Genomic DNA, 22,140 nt, shown 5'->3' with positions numbered 1-22,140 from the left:
AGGCGAGCAATGCATTACAGATTCATTAACAGATGGCTTCTCTTGCTTTTTGAAACTTTTACCAAAGCCCACACAACGTTTCAATAGCATGATCAAGGGAATGCTGATGATACATTTTCCATCAGAGAAAAAGACTTTAGTTCAGGAAAGCATTGCTTTCATGAGATGGTGGGAGCTCAATTAACATTTTACCTGCTAGAGCATGAGGATTTCTCCCCTCTCCCTCCTTCCATTCCCAGCTATACAATCCTCTCCTCAATTGCACTGCCACACATCTCAGCAAAGTTTTCAGCTTGCAAAGCACTTTATTGCTGCATTAGTCTTCTACTGTTTTAGTGGACTGAATCAGTTTGCCTTCAGTCAGATGCGTATCCCAGCTGGCTCTAGTGAAGCAGTGGATTATATGCACTAGGACTGTGTGATGAGGAAGGACCTCCCTTTCTGGCAGCAGCATTCATGTCAATCAGCTGTTTGCTCCTCAGTTTTGCCACCTATATAAACTACATGCTCAGCTAGAAAGAGCCAATGTATCAGTTACAGGTAGTTGGTTTGGGGTTTTTTTTTGAGCTATCAGAAAGACTGACACAATGAGCACCTACACAGTTACTTATTCTGTGGCACTACCAAGTCATACAGAAAATAAGGAGGCAGCTTGGATAAGACATAGTATTTATATTCCTCTGCCTTACCTGCAAGCATGAAAATGACACGGACCTCATTTTCTACTACATGTCACCTTGCAAAGTTACATCTATTTACCTGCCCACCAATTATGAACTTCAGGACTTTTAGCACTGCTGCATTCAGATGTCACTTCCCCACTGATTTTTTTTCAGATTTTCCCCCCAGATGTGTTCTAAATTTTCTAGGTTGGATTTCTCATTGTTCTGCTGAACATTTGTCAGCCCCCATGCTGCAAGTTCTCATAATCTGGTATTCAGTAATAAGTATTTGATTTATTTCTGTATGTTTATTCTCTCTTTTAGGTCACTAGAAGAATTAATTGAACAACTCAACTCCATACTAGTATACATCATGACGACTTTACAATTAATTGGTCCCTTAGCTAATACTCTGCTAATGTCTTATTCCCAGCTAACTCAAGGCATACATTTTAAGCACGATTTCATGAGGATAAATGCTTTGTGAAATCTACTGACTTATGTATTTTGGCCTGCTTTCTTAAAATAACAAGATTTAGGTGATCTATCAGCTCCTAACACCCACTGCGAAACCAAGTAACTTCTCAACCAACTGGCCAATTTCAACCAGCACTACAAGATATTAAATTTCAAGAAGTTCTGTGAAAACAAACAGCTAGATAGAATGACAACTTCATCAGTACCCTCAGTGATAGGCTGGCAGAAAATCCACAAGAATGCGAATACTTAAACTACAAAAAAAAAAAAAAAAAAAATCTTCTTTGTGAGTCCACGTCTCATTTGATAAGACGGGAATCACAGCTTAATTAGCAATTCACCTTCAAGTACATTATCTGGTGACAAGTGAGGTACAAATGCAAAAATGCAAGTGATTTTCCTGCAGTTGGGACATTTAAAACATGTGGGTGTCTCCTCTGAATCTATTTGTGTCTGGCAGGGAATAGCATACCTCAAAGCCTCAGTATAATTCAGATAAAAAACCCAAGAAATCAATATACTGAAACAGTCTACTGGATTCTGCTTTCACCTGGCTCCTTTATTATCCATTTCTGTCTCTTTACAAATGCTGGTTTTCACAAGATCCTCCTCTTAGAATTAACCAGAAAGTATAAACCACTGATAAAGAGCTTAAACTAGTACATGGTTTCCTCCGACCTTTCTGGTTGAATATTATTTTGCTTTTTTTTTTATTTCACCTGTATATAGATCAGTGAATCTCTTCCCTGTACATCCTTCATGCTAGTGTACTTTTGTTACGCTTTTCTCTGCAAGCCTTTATCAACAGCTATCATTCCATTAGTCTCACTGATGTTTTTCCCTTAAGATTACCATTGTTTCATCCAGCTATTGATCTGTGAATACCACAGTATTTGTTACATCTTTTGAGAAATGCTGGTTAGGTTTTCTGGGGTTCAACTTCATAGTAATGGATTTATGTCCAATGTTATGCAATACTTTACTCATTCAGTTCAGCGCTCTGAGTCTTCCCAAATTCAATACCTTTGTACTAATGAATTCTATGATTCCACTTTGTAAGATGAGCACTAACTTCTCCTTTTATTCTTATGTATTTGAAAAAAAATAATCCTGTGTAAACACAACTCTGATACAAACAAGTGGATCTGCAGCTGATTCATTACTCCACATTTCAGTGCTCAGGTCTGCAAGAAGTTCTCACAATTTCAAGTACCATAAAAATTGGTCAAACAATTTCTCATTCTTGTCCACAGCTGAAACCAAAAGTGTCCTGTAAGTTTTCATTTGCACCTGTTACACACAAAACAATACCATTCTCATTTGATAACATTTCAAGAGATTTTGCAAAGACATAAATTCATAAACCAGAAATATTGCAACAAATCATCAGAGAAAATAATTTTATTGCCTTTACTTCAAGATAATGTTTCCAAAATTTTCTGTGCCTCTGAGTTATAACCCAGTGTCATCCTTTATACGCTGAGCTTAAACACTTCAGGGCTTGTTTTAATGTTGCACTTTTCAGACCCAGCAATCACAAGGTGTACCTCAGACCCCTGTACAAGACCTGGGATACAGATGGCTTGGTTAGTATCAAGTGCTCAGTAATCCACAAGTTTTAAGAAGTTCTTTCTTGGTTACTGCTGTCTACCATAAAAGACAAAACTGAAGAACTATTTGCCACATGTACCTAACAGTGAAACAGGTGGATCACATTCAAATGCTGTTAATTTGTTGCACAGTTCCCATACATACACACAGTACATTGTTTCACATAACCACTACAGTCTAGAGGACTTAAATCATGACCTATGTATTACACAGAGTGCAAGGCCACAAGCAGGCATGCATGCTACATGGAACAGTCTGCTAGAACTTGCCCACCAAGCCAGCTCTTCCAATTCTTACTTCAGCAGACCGAAGTACAACAGCAAGGCAGACCTCTGTGCTACACACATAGGTGCCTGCGCCTGGTCACTGCTTGCCACAGCTTCAGCACACATATTGCACACTGAATGGCAGGCAAGCTGTACCTCACTGATCTCAGTAACATTGATAGTCAACATCAGATATTCAGGAGGTAAAACACAAACTCTGCAGTCATTCCGTAACCTTTGTGCAACCACATCCTCTACTGAACCTCGGAGTACTTGAATAGCAGACTAGCAATGCCTGTTAACAGTACTCTGCACGGCAGCAAAAAGAACCTTTTTTAGGTTGTCAAGAGAGTTGATTGTAGGAAGAGGGAATCGGGATGTTTGTACCACCCACTTTCCCAATACAGACAGAGACCCCAGGCTTACAAAGACAACTTGGGACCTCCTGTAGGCCCAAAAGCTTTGGGCAGCACAGCCTCAGAGTCTGACACCACCAGGGTGATTTTCCTGACTGTCAATTTATCGACACAAAATTTGCTCATCCATTGCAAAAACCAGTGGTGCATCCTCAGCTTCCATATGGCATTTTGCTGCTTTTTTTTTCAGTCCTGACCAGGACTCCCATGACAGTCATTTGCCTAGCACCCGGGGATTAATTGAGCAGAGAGCTCCATATAAACTCTTTCACCCTAAAGCTCTCTCTCCAGACTCAAAAATCCAAAAGAACCATGACAAGAAAAAAACTCATCTCAGAGAATAAGCCTCCCAGGTGGGAAGGCTGCATTATGCTTGGCCACCTGCCACATACCAAAAACCCAGTCACTGCCATTTGGCTTTGCTCACTGAATCTCATTATGTGGCCTGAAAGAAATACTGGAACACTCACTGCCAAGTACAATCCTCACCCCAGATGCTACTGCTAGAATGGCAATGAGAAGGCTGAGCTGAGAAACAGTCTTACTACAGCTCTCTGACCTCTGAAAATGATTCTGAACATGTAACAGTACCAAAAGAAGCAGAATACATGGTCCATGGTTTGAAGACAAACACAACACAAAGGATCTGAAAGCTCTAGTGCCTAGAAAGAGCCAGTGAAGGATAGCTCCAACATAGTCTGAGTAGCAGGAATGAACCAACTCAGTCATGTCTTGTATGAACTAATGAGCCACTTTGAGGATGCAGTAAATGTGTGTTAGTACCTAACTCCTTTCAAATTAAGGCTGAACAAAGATCTCTTAAGTCAAGACTGGCTTTGCCAATTTTCTGTGCCTTTAAATCCAGGATAAGAGTGCACTCTCAAAACAGTCTGTAAACCCAACAGTAATGGACTATAAAGAAAAGCCTCATTTTACTGGTTTCTGGCCTGGGAAAATACAAGTTGATTTGTGAGATACCTGTTTGTAACATCTCTATCTGCTTTCCTATGCAAAGCATATTCTGGTAGCTTAACCAAATTCTAAACAGTAAAACTCTCCTGCTAGACACCAGAAAGAACACTTAATACTGTCTGATGCTCCTGTGATAGCATACGCTCATGGTTTAAGCTCAGCTGGCAACAAAGCACCATGAAGCTGCTCGCTCACTCCTTGCCCCCTGGTCCTGGTGGGATGAGCAGGAGAAAATACAAAGAAATGCTCGTGTGTTGAGACAAGGACGGGGAGGGATCACTCACCACTTACAGTTACAGGCAAAACCCACACTCAACTTGGGGAAAAAACACAATCAATTTAATTTACTACCAATCAAATCAAAACAAGGATAATGAGAAGTAAAACCAAATCTTAGAACACCATCCCCCATGCGTCCCTCCTTCCCAAGCTCAACTCCACTCCCGATTTTCTCCACCTCCTCCCCCTCAGCAGCACAGGGGGACAGGGAATGTGGGTTGTGGTTGTTCATCATACATTGTCTCTGCCACTCCTTCCTTCTCAGCGGGAGGACTCCTTGCTTGTCCCCTGCCCCAGTGTGGGGTCCCTCCCACGGGAGACAGTTCTCCATGAACTTCTCCAGCATGGGTCCTTTCCGCGGGCCGATCTTCAGTCACAGCCTGCTCCAGCGCGGGCTTTCCCGTGGAGTCGCGGCCATCTTGGGGGGCACCCACCTGCTCCGGCGCGGGCTCCTCTCTCCCCGGGCTGCAGGCGGGCATCTGCTCCCCCGCTGCCCTCCCTGGGCTGGGGGGGGACAGCCTGCCGCCTGCTCTCCCCAGGGGCTGCAGGGGCATCCCCTCCTCCCCCGCTCCTCCTCCCCTCCTTCCTCACTGACCTCAGTATCTGCACAGGGGTTTCTCTCACATTCCCATCTTCCCCCCTCTGCTGCATGTTTCCCTTCTTAAATATGTTCTCCCAGAGGCACTACTGCTGTCACTGATAGGCTCAGCCTTGGGTCTGACTTGGAGCCAGGGAAGCTTCTAGCAGCTTCTCACAGGAGTCACCCTTGCAGCCCCTCCCCTGCTACCAAAACCCCACCACACAAACCCAAAACACATACATCAAAAACCAGCCAAGATTTTAAGCTACCTAAATCTTTCTTGATCTAACACAGAGCTCTTAATTTTCCAAGTTTCTGTTCAGAAAAGTTGGCTCAACTTTGCAAACTTTTGCTGCCCAGAAACAGTTCTCTGTTTCAGTTGATTGCAAGTTAGGAGTTTCTCCACAGCTAAAGTACATTCACTGGCTTGGGTCCCCTCTGTCAAACATGTTAGAGAGCCTTTATTTACTACTTTCAGCGCAATATAAGACAAAAAATGAAACAGCAAATGAAGTGGTGTGTATCAGACAAATTCCTTTGCTGTAATAAAAATAACTCATTGTATCTGTGCTAATCACAACACTGTTCACAGATTTAGAACATGGGATGAAAAATCATACTGTAGGACAGGGCAACAATCCTATAAAATACAGGATGCCTAGTTAACCTTACTCTAACACAAAATAAAAAAATAAACTGACCAGACAAGTATCTCAAGCAGTACAAAGTGAAGAGGTTTTTTTTTTACTCTTACTCTTTTGTATTTGAGATTTCTTTCCCCATGTTACTAGAGTTTCTGCTCCTGAAGTTCCTAACACAAGGTGCCTTCTGGCTGCAGTCTGATACCTCATATGTAAGTACCTTGTAGGAAACAAAATGTCAACTTTGATCCAAAATTAAGTTTGGAAGAAATAAGGCTCTGCAAAGTATTGAGCTTCCCTTACAAACATTTTATTTCTTCTCTCTTTTACTAGGACAGGTTTAATGTTCAGGAATCAAAATGCCATTGTTTGCTAGCTGAGCACTGCAGTTTTGTATCCCTTCAAATAGTGCATCTAATTAGAAGATAACTGATGAAAGAACTGCATAGCATGAGACAGCCTTAGAATACAAGCAAGGGAAAATTGACTTCATTCTAAAGTTTCAGAGTAAAACAAACTGGTTTGAAAATAATAAATATGAGAGAGAAAGGAAATACTTATGAGTAAATGTGGCAAATGCTGGGAAATGTTCTAATGCTGGTGCCTATGTATACAATACACCAATACATAGAAAACCTATTTTCATACCTCAATGAGTTTGTCTCCTTTGACTACATCCAGATGTAAGCCAGGTGGTGGTTTCCCTGCCCTGGAAAATAACAAAAGGAAAATATAGTATCAAAACATTCAATAAAAAGTTTGTTAGTGTTAGAGATAATGCTCTATTAGAGCTACAGACCAAACCTACACAAACGTAAGCAGAATTATTTTGGGGAAAATACGAAAATACCGTAATTTTCTTTCCCTCCCTGCAGATTCCTTCTGATAACAGATAAAACATGATTTTTTACAATAAGAGTTAAGCTAACAGGACACAAAGCATTTCAAGCTTTACTTTTCCAGGTGAAAAATAGCTAATTTACAAAATGAACAGAGCAGCTCCTAAGAGAACATGATACAACACCAGAAAGAGGCTAACAACTGGAGAAGGGGATACGCTGGGACTGTTTGCTTAAGGGCCTGCTGAAGGGCTCTGTTTTCTCACGTTACCTTCAAAACAGTAGTTTTCTACCCTTAGCTGCTGAGAGGAATGGAAACTTCTACCATCCTTCCCCTCTAGGACTGGTAATTGCAAAAAACCTGAAAGGGGCTCCACACACACCTGTAGTATTATAAAAAAAGTTGACCAATAGCCAGTGTTCCTCCACACTCACCCTATAATCAAACTTTCCTATCAACACAGGTAACATGGAAGACACTACAGTATTAGATGGCAGAGGGACCCCTACCCTACGACAGGACAATCCTTCTTCACCAAATTCTCAAACAAACAGCAGCTCAGCTCCCCCAGGCCTATAACTCCATCCCTGCTCACCTCCTGTGAAGCAGATTCACCACTCAGACAGTGTTATTCCCACTTCGGTAAAGGGAGCACAGAGGCATGTGGGACTCAGCAATGCGCAGCAAAACAATCCTAATATGTGGGAGAACCCATGAGTATTAGCAGCATCAAAAACATATTTGGTATTTACAGTGCTCACAACCAGGACACCACTGTGGTATCAATATGGTGCCCTTCACTACATAGGATCTTTGGCTGTTGACAGCAAATGATCTTTTCTGCTCAGATATCTAAAAATTTGCATCTCTAGTACTTCTTCACTGATAATAGCACTGCTGCTTGTCTCTATGGCTGGACCAACTTTCTAGGCAGTAACAGTGACCCAGTTCTCAGCTACACTGCTGCCCTTCTGAAGAGCAACCACAGAGGAGATCACATTCCTATTTACTGCTTTGCTCACTGCACAGAGCAAGCCAAAGGAACAGTGACAATGGGTAGTGACATTCTCAGCATGGCTGGAGAAGAAAGAAAGGTCACTTGTAATTGAAGTTATTTGAGGGGTTTAAATAGAGATGTTCAGGTTTCTGGGATGTGCCTTACAACTTGAAGGTTTCTTCTGTGTCCTCAGGTCAGCTGGTTACTATACATGTGCTCTCCTAGATAACTTCATTCAAGAACACAGTCCTCTATTATTTCTACTTCATTTCTTTCTCAAGTATTGCACAAGTCTTTTCCATTCATGCTCCAAATCCATTATACTAGCCTGCTCAGATCTCTCTGGCCCTTCTTGAATACACCAGTAGGGACCTTCACAAGTTTTCTTATCAAGCCCTTCTCTAAGACTGTGGATAAGATGGATATGGCTGATAATTGATTCTTATTCTTTTGGATGAGCAAACAGCAGCAGCAAAAGCAGAGGATGCAAAGCTCGAGGGCAAACTGCTAAAATGGTGACTGCTTCCTAGAAGTGGGATTACACTGGTGTGAGAGAAAGACCAGCAAGTAAAAATGCTTCCAATGAAGATACACAATCCACCTGGTGAGTTCTACAGGACTGTCTCTTCCAGTCACTCCAGTACAGCTAGGGGACCGCCTCCTCTTAAACATTGCTCTAGGATCATATAGCCAGGCTACACCTAAGTATTGCTGTCTCTTCACATGCTCCCCTTGGATCTCAGTGCTCATTTTTCATTAAAAAACAGGTTTCATTCATGGATTCATGTCCACTTCTCAGTGTTGCCTCTTTCTGCCCCTGAGCACTGACAAACTGTTTTTTCTCCATTGCACTGAAATTGCCAAGTTCTAGTTACTCTGCAACACAAGTTTTGATAATTTTCACAAAGCCTGCCTTACTTTGATCAAACAAAAGTTGCTTCCCTCACCTTTTTTTTTTTTTTTCCTTCTAAATAGGTAAACCTTTCAACAAATTAACTCTATGAGCAAGTCTACTCACTTACTCAGTCTGGCCTCTGCTTTTCTTTTCAGTGATCTCTTCCTGCATACTCAATGGTCAGCCTGTCCTAAAATAATTTTAGCAACATCCTCAATGTACCTGCTAGGTCACGGGAAAGCTCCGAGGTGCTCTAGAACAACCACTTTCCTCTTCTGTAAACTGAATCCTGACTGTCTGATGGTCACCTTTTGACATATACAATCTCTGATTTTTCATTAACTCCTCTACTTTTAGTTTCACCCTTGCGGTTATTTTTACTCTGCTTTTACCTTCAACTTTATTTTGAACACAGAAAAAAAGCCCAGCAGCAGCACAAGATAGTGCCTTCAGCTATAAATTAAGGTGTTTGGAAAATTTATCTATTCTCTGGCTTCTTTTGGACTGAGAATCCTTTGTGGACAGTATGTCCCCTATCTACCTATGCCTGCAAAACACTGAACACAGTTAAGGCTGTAAATACTGATTATGATACCATCAAAACAAACTGTCAGAAATAATTTCTGGTAGAAAAACTCTTTGGAACAGATTAAATCAATGTCACAGCTTATGCTGCTGAAGTTAGATTCTTGAAAAGCCTTTTAATGAAAAAAGTAGAAAGATTTTCCAGTTTTATATCCAAAATTAAATAGTTCCAGAGTCACCAAAGATCTGAAGTAATGGCTGTATTTGGAAGTATCAACAACCCCTCACATGCTCTGCCCATCAGACCCCTCACGTCATGCATCAAGGAAGTAAAACATTAAAAGGAAATCTCTTGCAAAAATCTACTAGAAGAAAGTTTGTTAGAGAGCTGGTACCGTGCTATCAGAGGAGAGCAGTTTTTTCCCCTCTTATTTCCAAGATTAAAAAAACAAAAAAGTCCTCTCCCACTAACTAATGTGCTAAAATATCCACTAAACTAATTTTCCTACACGGTTCTAAAGGACGGACAATTACTTGAGGTCAACAGAGTCTCCTCTCCGCAAAGCACATACGGACACAGCCAGGCCAGGCTTAGCACTGCTCCAAGACAAATGAGCTCACATCAGAACTTGGCTCCAGCACAAGTGCTTGCATTTGAAAAAGAGAAACAAGAAGCTGTTCTGTACCTTCCAGATTGTGTATCACAGTCCCCACTGCCTGAATGTCTTCTGCTCTCTACAGGTCAGCATTCTGCAAGTGACCTTAAAATAAGACCTGCAAGTGGACTAGTTGTTAATGATCACTAGTTCAGTAAGTTTAACTGAGAAAAGGTATGCTTACACTGCCCAATGAACCATTAAAGGCTTACATGTGAGAAAAGAAGCCTTCCAGAGAATTAACAAGGCTGATTAGCAAGGAGAATGTGACCATAACAGTATCATTAAATGAATTCTCTGGATCAGAGAAGAGGTGAGAGGACATCCCACACTAGAGTTTTTCTTCACTAAAAATGAGTCCAAGCAGGTCAAAGTGTCAGAAAGTGAAAGTTTATGAGAATTGATAAAAAGAAGTAACAAACTGCAAAACCCAGATGGTATTTAGCCAAGCATTCTAAGAGATATCAAATACCAGTTTTCTATGTTTAACCGTTTATCAATCTGTTGCTTAAACTACCCTCACTATCAGAGAAACAAAGGTATCAACTGATGACACTAATTTTAAAGCATATTTCAGGAATGATGTGGAAATTACATACAGTAAAAGCAAGTTCTGACTGGGAAACTGGTAGATTAGAATATTTCAGTTGGAAGGGATCTATAACAATCATCTAGTCCAACTGCCTGACCAGTTCAAACACCGACACGCTTGGGGCATTGACCACCTCTCTAGGAAGCCTGTTCAAGTGTTTGACCACCCTCTTGGTAAAGAAACGTTTCCCAACGTCCACTCTAAACCTCCCCTGGTGCAGCTTTGAACCATTCCCAAGCATCCTGTCACTGGATCCCAGGGAGAAGAGATCAGCACTGCCCTCTCCACATCACCTCCACAGGAAGCTATAGAGAGCAGAACTGTAGAAACCCTATTACTGAGCAGAACTAGCAGACAGATAGGAATTGAGTAACAGCCAGACTAGAATAGTCATCTAATCCGCACTTCAATACTCAACAGTATTTATCCTTTGGAAACGTGACGATATGTGGGGATGACAGTTCTTCCAATGCCAGGAAACATTTTTCTTGGGCTAAAGAAGGATAAACCTTACTTTGAATTACACATAATCTGCTCCTTTCAGCCTTTGTAAGGCTCCAAAGACAACAATGACCACGCTGAAAGAACATCTTGTTTGACAGAATACAATCAAGCACTGAAATAGTTTCTATTCTACTTAAGATGAGCTGAATGTCCTGGGAAAGGAGTGAATGCGGTATCTGGATAAAACTGATGTTTATTAGCCAAATCAGTTGACTTCTTGCAAGAGAAAGTGGGCATATTCACAGATGATGAGAAATGAGTAGGGAATTGAGACTGGCACTCTACCCCAGAACTGTTGTTCGCTACCTGTACAATGGATGGGGAGTTACAAAATGGGCTGTTTTCATACTCAAAATATTTCTAATGGGATGTTGGGTTTTTGAGTTCTGGGGTTTTTTGTGTGTGTTTTGGTTTTGGTGTTCTTTCACTGCAAGGTGAACTTTACTTAAAACGATACTCTTCAAAACTTGCATACAAGATGCATACTACTTACACAGTGGTCCAAAAATACTGTATTTATGTTCCTTTAGACCATTTCTCTTGTAAAATGAGAGCACTATTTAATCAAGAGAGCAGTGCTGCTTCTGTATGACTTCAAGAACTCTACTTGTAATCTTTCACATTCCTGTGAAATTGTATCAGGCAGATCAAACTGACAAACCCAGAGTAAGGAACCTTTTGCAAAATAAAAACTACCTCCAGTAACCAGTATCAGGTGCCTCACACAGGAATACTCTCCCAGTTTCCAAGTTACCAACTCAAGGACTTCCTGAGCCATAGTTGCTATCTGTTTAAACAGCTCTCTCTAAATTGCTCTAAGAACCTATGCAAACTTAATGCATTCGACAGAATCTTACACAAACAATTTCATAGATCACCTACATGTAACTGAAGCACCTTTTCCACTATCTGGCCACAAATCTGCTTGCTATTAATTTCATTTTGTAAACTCTAGGTCTTCTCCTCAAAAGGACAGCAAACACTTGCCTCCTACAGACTCTCTGTTCACTATTCAAGAGAGCCAACATATCTCTCAGTTGTTCTTTTTCCAGACTGAAGAGGAGTCTAGGCTAACTATCTGTAGTACAGCTTCCTATACCTTTGATTGAGATAATACTTAAAATTAATACTTGAGAGAAAGAATTCACATGAGTTTTGAGGAGGCAAGTAGTATCACACAACCTACCAGAATTACTGGAGACAACCAAGAAAATGTAAACAAGGCTATCAGTACAGTAGACTGGCATTTTAAAAAAAGCTTTTGACAAAATTATCAAATGGTCTTATGGAAATTAAGGTGTGACAGGGAAAAGAACCACTAATCCATGAGGCAATGTAAATGATTACGAGTCAGGAAAGCGCAGGGTTCTGCAAGGACTCTCCGATGTTTATATGTGGTCTAGAAAAAAGGAGCCAATGAACAAATAAGAAAAATCACTTATGACAACAGTTATGCAGAAAACTCAAATCAGACTCAAATGCTGCAAATGAATCTCATGATAATGAACTACTGCTTGAGAAAACATCCTGGGCGGGGGGCAGAAATTGGCACTCCTGAGTGCTAGTACATGCTAGAGAAAGACCGCCTCAAGCACGCAAACACAACCAGGGGCTCCAGGCTCCTTATTGCCGCTCAGGAAAGATCTAGAGCCATCACAACTATGTTCAAAAAGAAGCAGAAGAACACTCATCAACAGTTGACAAAGCAGAGACATCACAAGGAAGAAACTATAAAAACGTTTTCACATCTTGAATGATGTATTAGTTCTGGTTCTCTTGTTGAGAAGGGCACAAGGATGAAAACCAGTACGGATGCCTTCATGCAAGGGAAAAAAAAAAAAAAAGGAAAAAAAAAAAGGAGTACATCACTTCAGAAGCTTGGAAAAAAACAGGCAAGTATCCATTTCCTTTGTCCTCTTAATGAATGGTACAAAACTAGTGTATTCATTATTTCTTGAAACACAAGAAGCAAGGTGCACCGGATCTGAAAACAAGGAGAGTACCTTTTCCAACACTTGCATAATTTGTGGAAAGAACTGTCACTCAGTATTGTGGAATTAAACTGTAAGTTAACAAATTAAAATGAAAAAATTTGTGGAGATTAGGTCTGGTGTTAGTTGTTAAATATGACCACCCAGACAGAGTCTTCAGCTCACAAAACCCCTTTGCTTCTGATGGCCAAAAGTCCAGAGCGCATACAAGAAGACAGAATACTTAAGGCTTACGTGTAAGTTATTGGTCACTACCACAATATGATCGCAAACCATCTGGGCTGCTGTTTTCAATTAGTATGGCTGGTTTTTTGCTCTTTTTTGTAGAAGGAAATGAGAATAAAGAAAAATCCTCCTCTTACCAAGATGTTGGTTGAATGCAAAGTTGTTGCTGATTTTGTGCATCAGTGATGGAAATGAGTCATACGCCTTTCTCAAAGCACAGCATACACACCACAGAAATTGAGACCAAGCTAGCACTGGGATGTGTTTAGGTGACTTATTTCGACAATACAAGAAGGTATTATGACAAAGTTAAGGCCAAAATCTTTTGGGTAATATTTTAGCTCATGCAGAATGGTTTCTTCCCATTCGGAAGAGGACTGGATAAAGAGCTGACCAAAAATTCTGATCCAATCTTGTTATGTCTGGAGGAAATATGATGGTTAGGACATTTGAACTTTAAAAAAAAAAAAGCAGGTTGATGGGAGGCATTTATGATTTCCTCTACTCTTAGAAGCATTAAAATAATTCTCGCCAAGCTTCTAGTTGTAAGAAATGGTTAAAAAAGCTTGTGGTTCAAACTTGATGATTACAGACCTTTCCTGAACACAAAAAAATTGCACTGTGTTTTAGGAGTATATTATGGAAGATTTCTGATGAGAAATGTGGCTGCTTCAACTGAACAAAGCATTCCATTGCTATTAAAGCATTTGCCCAACTTCACCTTGGCACTACGTACATTTTCTTGTTACAATGCAGTTCCTCACAGCACTAGATTTTACTGGTTCCCTTGGTTACTTACTCAGGAACAAAGTCTCCATGGAATACAGTGAAATTTGGAAATTGTATACGAAATGTAATTCCTGGGAGCTGGGCCATAAATATTCTATTAGAGAGAACTACAGGTTTTATGGCATCAAAAAATTGAATTCAAATGCCACTGAATTAAATAGAAAAATGAATATTAAGTAGTGAGCAACAATGCAATGATTATTTGATAAGATTATTCCTACATTTTCAGAGTGAGAACAGGTATGTTGGAAGTGTAATTTACCTGTAGAAATCAGAGGAAGAAAAGACAGGACCCTAACCTTTATGCCTACCAGGAAGCTGTTCCAAAGCCTTGTTATTCTGACAGTTTGATTTCCATCCTAAATTTTTGATCAAGTCCTTTCATTTCCATCCTAAATTTTTTGTTCTTTCCCTTCAGCTATTAAACAAAAAAAAAAACCCCAATACTATCCCTCTTTAAAAATACTTTAGCCAGTGAAAACCAGTGTTGTTTTTATTTTAATAGACAACTAAAGCTCTATTCTGTCTCAAAGTAAGATCGTTGCTTCCCCATCAATGGATTTTCCCACTGCATCTATTTCAGTTTGATTAGAGCTTTATTAAGTACAGGTAACAGACTATGCATTAGTGTCAGTGCCTTCTACAACAGCACTGACACTTCCCTACCTTACAAAGAGATACATATTACTACACATCAGTATTAGTCTTTTTATTTATTTTTGAAGAGTTATATGTTACTACTGATTGATGGTCATTCTGTGATTAGCCTATGTACTTGTATATATGTCCTTTTGTTTCTGAATATGAACTTGTGTCCTTTTACTTCTGAATAGTAAATTTCTGGCTTTAAGAAGTAGTTCTTGTTCTTAGTCCCTATCTTCCACCTTACACTTCTGCATTTTATCTTGTATCTGTTCTGGTCTTCAAATTATAGCAAAAGGACTGGATAATACTCTGGCCTCTATGTCGACCGTGCTTGTGTTACCAACAAGTATTGTGGTCACTTTTGTCAAGGTAATTAATAAAAAAACCAAAAAAGCCAAAACAACGAAGCTACACTAAAAGGGTCAGCCCACAGACTCTATTCAACTGCTATTGCCTCCTCAAAATCAATTCCTTATACACTCACAGTTCTTGTATAAGCCTCTCTGATGCTTCCTAAAATGATCATTTCCTGTGTGCTCTGAAAGAAAGTCTTGAAGAAAGCTGGTTCATCTGACAAAGTCAGTCTTTGGTAGACATAATACATCTGCTTCGCGGCCTCGAATAATTAGCTCCTTCAAAATACAGTCTAGCAGGCGGACACAGTACAGTTCAGGTTTTCCCACAGTAGCCACATGTATGGATTTGTTGGCCTTATAGAAGACACGATGAACAATGAAATATTTAAGAGGGATGTCACTGAACAAAAAGAAGTTCCAGCGTAAGTTTTTAAAATATTAAACCACCTACAAGCAAAAATTCTTTCTTCTGTATTAGAAAAATGTGTTTCTTCAGTTTCTTCACCTTGTGTTCTACAGGCCACTCCAATGCTCTGTGCATTATGCCAAGATGATTCTGTAAGGAATTTATATATATTATTTCTGCCACTGATGGCAAACCCTCTACTGCAGAAGTATAGAGTAATGGGAAAAATCAGGGACAGACAGCCAAGAAGAGAAAGAAAACCCCAAGCTCCTGGAAGGAACATATTGAATAACAAAAGTAAAACATTTCAGAAAAAGAAGACAAAGCCATTAATGCTTTGGGATGTGATGCTAGCCATTAGTACTGAATAACAGAGCTGAAGTTTCACCAATTAGCTGACAGTATCCCCTCGACACGGCTAAGATTCAATGTTGACATGCCAACTGGGACACAACAGCTATATCCAGTTGAAACTCAGCAGCCTAACTGAAGTACGTCCTACTCAGTATAAAGAGACATTTTGAGTTGTAGCTATTAAGGACATAGACAGGACAACTTTAATTCTATTGTGTTAGTTTAAAATCAGGTCAATTATTTAGGTTTCTAAATGTGGACTCAGAAGCCTAAATTTAGCCGCTTCCTACAAATCTTGGCCTATGTAACTACTGTACACACCTTCATGCCCAACTTCAAGGACAGGGTGGAACTTCCATAAACCAAGAGCTCATCTTCTCCAGAAATTTGTGTGCAGTCATTGCCACGAACAGCTTGTTCGTGGCTCACAGAAACTGAAGAGAAACAATTGTTGCCTTTAAAACATACTACTTCAAATTTATGTACATTCCAGAAAAAGCTTGACATCCCAACTAATGACATGTCAAGACAGAGAGTAAAGAAAGATTCACAATCCAAAATGCAGGTTAAACCAGGACAAAAGGAGTGACAGGAAGTATCCATTAAACATCTGATGGTCACCTCAAAACTACACCCCAGATCATTTGCACCTCACATAAATTACTTTTACTCACTAAAACCACCTCAGAAAGTATGGAAAGTCTTAATAAAGCTAGGATATGTAATTGTTACCTAAAGACATTTTCTAATCTCATGGTATGGCTAAATTTTAATCCGTACAAAGTAGTGGCAACATCTTTATTCCAACTTTAAATGCATAGCCCATGTCTTTACTAACACATATGGAGGAATTACAGTACATGCATAAACAAGTACCAGCATAAGCAAGTACTACTAAGACAGCATTCATTGTTTTTCATCTGTCTTGAGCTAGTTTTAACTCTTGGAAACACAAGAAAAGAAAGAATAAATATTTTATGAACTATGAAGAAATAACCTATAGGAGCATAAGAACCAAATCAAGGCCAGAACTTAAAACCGATTAAAACTTTGAATTTCAGTAGAGAGGTCTTTTCTGGAAACTGGATACTGAAACACTATCCATGTTAGGAAAGAACAGATACAATGATGGAGGCAAACCTCAAAAGCATGGGCAACAATTTAAAGACAAGGAAAAAAAAACTATTTCTGTTGATTATATTTAAGATCTATTTCTCACATGATCTGTGTTTGCAGTCCCCAAGGCAGTTCTACTTAAAATCATAGAATCATTTAGGTTGGAAAAGACCTTTAAGATCATTGAGTCCAACCATCAACCATGCCCACTAAACCATGTCCTGAAGTGCCTTGTCTATGTGCTTTTTGCATACCTCCAGGGATGGTGACTCAACCACTTCCCTGGGCAGCGTGTTCCAACACCTGACAACCCTTTCAGTAAAGAAATTTTTCCTAATATCCAATCTAAACCTCCCCTGCTGCAACTTGAGGCCACTTCCTCTCATCCCATCTCCAGCCACCTGACAGAAGAGACCAGACCCACCTCAGCGATATGGTCTCCCCTCAGCCTCCTTTTCTCCAGGCTAAACAACCCCAGCTCCCTCAGACACTCCTTGTAAGACTTGTGCTTTAGACCCTTCACCAGCTTCACTGCCCATCTTTGGACAGGCTCCAGCACCTCAATGTCTTTCTTATAGTGAGGGGCCCAAAACTGAACACAATACTCAAGGTGTGGCCTCACCAGTGCCAAATACAAGGGAACAATCACCTCCCTGCTCCTGCTGGCCACGCTATTTCTGATACAGGCCAGGATGGCACCTGGGCACACTGCTGGCTCATATTCAGCCAGCTGTTGACCAACAACCCCTAGGTCCTTTTCTGCCGGGCAGCTTTCCAGCAACTCTTCCCCAAGCCTGTAGCGCTGCATGGGGTTGTTGCAACCCGAGTGCAGGACCTGGCACTGAGCCTTGTTGAACCTCATACAATTGGCCTCGGCCCATCGATCCAGCCTGTCCAGATCCCTCCGCAGAGCCTTCCTACCCTCCAGGAGATCAACCCTCCCTCCCAACTTGGTGTCATCTGCAAACTTACTGAGGGTGCACTTGATCCCCTCATCCAGATCATTGATAAAGATATTAAACAGAACCAGCCCCAATACTGAGTCCTGGGGAACACCACTTGTGACTGGCCACCAACCGGATTTAACTCCATTCACCACAACCCTCTGGGCTCGTCCGTCCAGCCAGTTTTTTACCCAGCAAAGAGTACACTTGTCTAAGCCATGAGCTGCCAGCTTCTCAAGGAGTATGCCATGAGAGACAGTGTCAAAGGCCCTTCTGAAGTCCAGGCAGACTTAGAGACAGAAAAATAAATAGATAAGTAAAGACTGTGATTTTGATTTTAATATAGGTTGATGAGACTGAAGATAATTCACTACAGAAGAAGCTGCTGCTGACCATGAAGACTCTCTGCAACTCCATGTTTTTTGGCCACCCAAAGCTCTCCCTACAAAGATCTACATTGCTACCTATACAGAAGACTTTTCAGTGCTTGTGTAAGACATCAAGGATCCTGCAGGATATGTTTACACTGAGACTTTCTGGTAGTCAGAGCTTCAGATAACAATACTATTGGTCCAAGCCTGCTACTGCAAACCATTTTCACTCTGGAGAATCCTACCTGTGAAAGACCCATCACTTATTCAATATCATAACTGTGTGCTCTTTGGTTTGCTCTGAAAGAAATAAATACTTTAACACTGTGAGCTAGAATCTGTAATTCAGTAGATGCCAGTGGAAGTCATGTAAAGTTTTACCATGAAATATATTCTACTTTTTTTGCAGACTAGAAAAATAAACCAGAAGTAAATAAATCCACCTGGTAGAAGAGCTCCTCCCTCCTACTGGATGAGGCAGTGGAATGCCACCAGCCATAACTACCTAATACTTCCTATTTTCAGTTGCTTATTCAGCAGAATAGGCTATCTGTATTGGCTTTGTGCTACAGTTGTTTTTTGGTTGTTGGGATTTTTTTGTTGTTTTTTTTGTTTTTTTGTTTTTTTTTTTTTTTACACTTATGAAACAACAGCTTACCTGTTTCAAAAGGAGTGTTAAAGAAAAATGTTAAGTTTTTCCACACTAAAACGAATCTTTCAGTAATATTAATTGCCACATCTACACATGACAATTTGACTAAGATCAAACTGTATCAGGCACGCCTTTCACTATACCAGTATAAACAAACAGCTTGCCCAAATCCAGTCTCTAAAATATTACAATGTGCATATGTACAATAGAGATACAAAGGAAAATAAAGAGCTTCCTTAAAATGCTATAAGGATAGAGTCCATATACGAGCCTTGTTTTACCCGAGAAGGATTTTAGAACATTAGAGTAAAAGGACATTCAGGTTGCAAAAAGCAAATTATCAAAACTCTTAGAAATGTCAGAATGAAACAGGCCCTGGCACCTGAACATGACCCCCTTCCTCGCGGATGTGAAACCCTGGCTTGGATCATCTCCCTGACGCCCCTTCCACCTCATTTCTCTATGGTTCAGCACAACAGATTGTGCTTCAAAACCAAATCAGGTCAGCACAGAGAAGAAAGCTCGCTGTCTGTGAGACCCTGACCTGTTTGTAGCAGAAGCCAGAAAGTATGTAGCTGAAGAGGCCCTCACGGTTATAGTTGTTACAGTCCTCCCCTCCAGATGGTATTTATTTAGGAATTCTTCTGCAATAGCATGCAAGTTACTGGAACTAAGGATTTCACAAGTTATACTTCTCCAGCTGTTCAATCTATAGCTTTCAAAGGCAGAAGTCATTCAAATTTACCACTGAATATAACACTAGTTGTGAGCACTGCTGAATAAAAGCACTAAAAAAAAATTAAAGATATGATATTTCAAATTTCACGTTGAACATCCAGAAAGTACTAACACTGAATAATTTTTTGCTTTATCTACTCTATCACATCATCATTTTATGGAGCACCACCTTGCCTCATACAGATGTTTGTTACTGCATAGGTTCAGCACAAATAAAATAATAAAATACATGAGCAATTCTTTTCCACGAGAGGGTTAAATGTTTTTACTAACTAAAGCAGGAACTTATAAAACAGGTCAAAATTAAAAAGCATATTCACTAAGCATCCATTCACTGAGCACTATCATCAAAGCACTGAAAGGTAGGGGACCTGTAGTAAAAACCAGATGACTATGCAATTAAAGACTGCAATCATGCATGCACATGCATTGCTAGCTCATACCAATATACAAGTGCTTGACTCTTCAGCTGTAACACTGTCATTTTCTAAGTGATTTAAAATATAACTGCACATATCCCCTCAATAATCAATGTTCTGGCACGCAGAGACGAGGGTACAGCAAAGATCTATGTAGCAATGTATCAAAAAAATCAAAGCAAATGAAACAGGGCCCCATGTAACCTAATCTAAGGCCCTGCTTTCAACAGAAGGTTGGACCAGATGATTTCCAGAGACTCCTTCCAACACAGACTTTTCTACAATTCTAAACCCAGCCATATTCATGGTCCTGATACTGCTTCTCCAACACATCACTTTGCCCTGACTTCTTAACTCAGGATAAGAAAAAAACGCAGGCTAGTTTCAAGCTGATAGATTTCTTGTAACGAATAAGAAACTTGAGCAGAAGATTTAATCTGTACTGCACCACGTATTCTGTTTAAGCTGTTGGGCAGAGACACAGCATCTCCGGGAAGCATCCGAATCTCCAGCCGGCGCCGCACTTCGCCGTGAAGCCGAGGCAGCCCGCAGGCCGTCGCTGCCGATGGATGCGCCCGCAGCGCTGCGCTCCCGAGCCTGGACCCCCGGCGGGCCCAGCGCCGCCGCAGCTGCCAGCCATCCCCTCCGCGGTGTCAGGGAGCGCAGGCCCGGCCAGGCGGCCCTCAGCCCCACGGCCCTTCCCGCCCCACGCTCCCCCAGCCCGGCCCCGCGGCCCGGCGCCACTCCCCCGGCCCAGCCCGGCCCGGCGGGCACCCGCGCTCCGCCGCAGACCCGCGGGAGGCCCGCGGCACCCCCAGAGGCGAGCGGCCCGGCGGAGCGGCCGCAGCCCCGGCCCGCCCCCCCGCCCGCCCGCTCACCAGCTAGGGCACTCGAAGAGCGAGAGGCCGCCGCCACCGGCGGCGTTCGCGTTCGCCGCCATCTTGCATCTGCCCCATTCAGGCGGGCCGAGGGCAGGATGGGAAGCTGGAGGACCGGCGCGGGAGGCGATCCCAGCGTGCCCCGCGCGGCGCCGGCGGGGCGGGGCTCCGCCGCCCGGGGCTGGGCCCAGCGGCCTGGTGGCGGCTCGGAGGCAGGTCTCGGCTCGGAGGCAGGTCCCGGCTCCCCTCGCTGCTCCTCCTCGGGGAGCCGCGCCGGCTCCCGTCGCTGCCTCCCTGTGCCCGCCGGCCCCGTCCACCGACGCGCCTTCTCGGTCGCAGCTGGCGGCCGCCCCCCTCGCTGCTGCGGGAGGAGGAAGGGGGTGACGGGGGCGGGGGGCCGGGGAGAAGTCGAACACCAGGGGAACAGCCCGGATCGAGCCCTCCTGTAGCAGGTTTTCAAAACCCCCTTTTAGCACGTGTTTCAGCGCCTCAACTTTCCACTGAACAGCAGACAGAAAAGCAGTTAAATGGCGGGTAACAGGGGTCCTGCTCTTTGTTACACGTACAGGTACCTGAGCTCCTGTGAGGGAAAAACCACATTTTGCCAGAATCATCCCAGTGAGCCACAGGTCCCCTAAAAGCTGTTGCTCAGAGGCTCTCGCACCCCTGAGCAGGGCAGGGATAGCTACCACGACAAGCTTATCCCTTTGCTGGCTCTCATGGCGAGTGCCAGACTTCCCAGAATAAGTTTCCAGCAACTCTCAGAGCAGTAGAAAACACATCTGACAGCCAGGAACGCTTAGTGCCAGAGTGCTGCAGCAACAGCGATGAGAGTTTCTGATGGTGATTTTTCATACTAAGGAACATTAGTCAAGACTGCTGTTAAAAATAGTTGCTGCAGCAGTTCCACTGCTAAGTTCAATGATGCAAAGAAAGAGGAAAAAGGAGTCAAGAAATTACAGCAGTCCTGAGGTCAGCAAGCTGGACTGGTGTCCTCAATTCCAGTTTCCAGAGCACTAAAACAGGCTATTATCCTACAAATAAAGCACCCAGGCTCCCTTTTAAGCATGGCAAGGAGGTAAGTGCTTTCATTTTCAGATGGAGGCACGACATCCAAAGGATTCTCCCCCTGCAGCAGGCAGTGCACAAAGCAGCAGGCTCTACCATTCAGAAGGAATATTTTAAATAAGGAGCAGAACAACACACAGTTCCCTTGCTTTCAAGTCAGATTTTACAGGCTCAGCAAAGGCTTCAGAAACGGGCATATAGTCAAAGCTGACCCAACACTGTTCTGAGGCATCAGATTAATTTTTCTGTGATCAGCTATTGTACAGGGCTCTGTA

At 42.0% G+C, this 22,140-nt stretch overlaps 1 protein-coding gene, 1 long non-coding RNA gene and 1 other non-coding gene across 4 annotated transcripts in view; 1 reads left to right on the top strand and 2 right to left on the bottom strand.

Moving 5' to 3' along the window:
• PPP1R8 (protein phosphatase 1 regulatory subunit 8) overlaps positions 1-20,948 on the bottom strand; it is a 28,574-nt gene extending 7,626 nt beyond the window's left edge. The window contains exons 1-2 of one of the 2 annotated variants that reach the window (XM_030039525.2): positions 20,798-20,948; positions 6,553-6,613 (exon numbers count right to left, since the gene is read on the bottom strand). In XM_030039525.2, coding sequence (XP_029895385.1) covers positions 6,553-6,613; positions 20,798-20,859 — 123 coding nt within the window. In that variant the 5' untranslated portion in view covers positions 20,860-20,948. Of the gene's footprint in view, positions 1-192; positions 350-6,552; positions 6,614-20,797 lie in introns of those variants that run through there. The other variant, XM_030039526.2, reaches the window with a different exon arrangement.
• On the top strand, positions 535-17,396 carry LOC121233854. The gene is made up of 3 exons (XR_005934137.1): positions 535-547; positions 16,741-16,747; positions 17,225-17,396. It is a non-coding gene; the product is annotated as an uncharacterized LOC121233854 (long non-coding RNA).
• Positions 2,577-2,742, bottom strand: LOC115352252. Its single transcript, XR_003927053.1, has one exon.
• Positions 20,949-22,140: the final 1,192 nt, after the last annotated feature.

Source organism: Aquila chrysaetos, chromosome 16, assembly GCF_900496995.4.
Source record: "Aquila chrysaetos chrysaetos chromosome 16, bAquChr1.4, whole genome shotgun sequence".
Taxonomy (NCBI): domain Eukaryota; kingdom Metazoa; phylum Chordata; class Aves; order Accipitriformes; family Accipitridae; genus Aquila; species Aquila chrysaetos.
The sequence above is the reverse complement of the archived record's forward strand: the minus strand, read 5'-3'. Positions and strand labels throughout refer to the sequence as shown.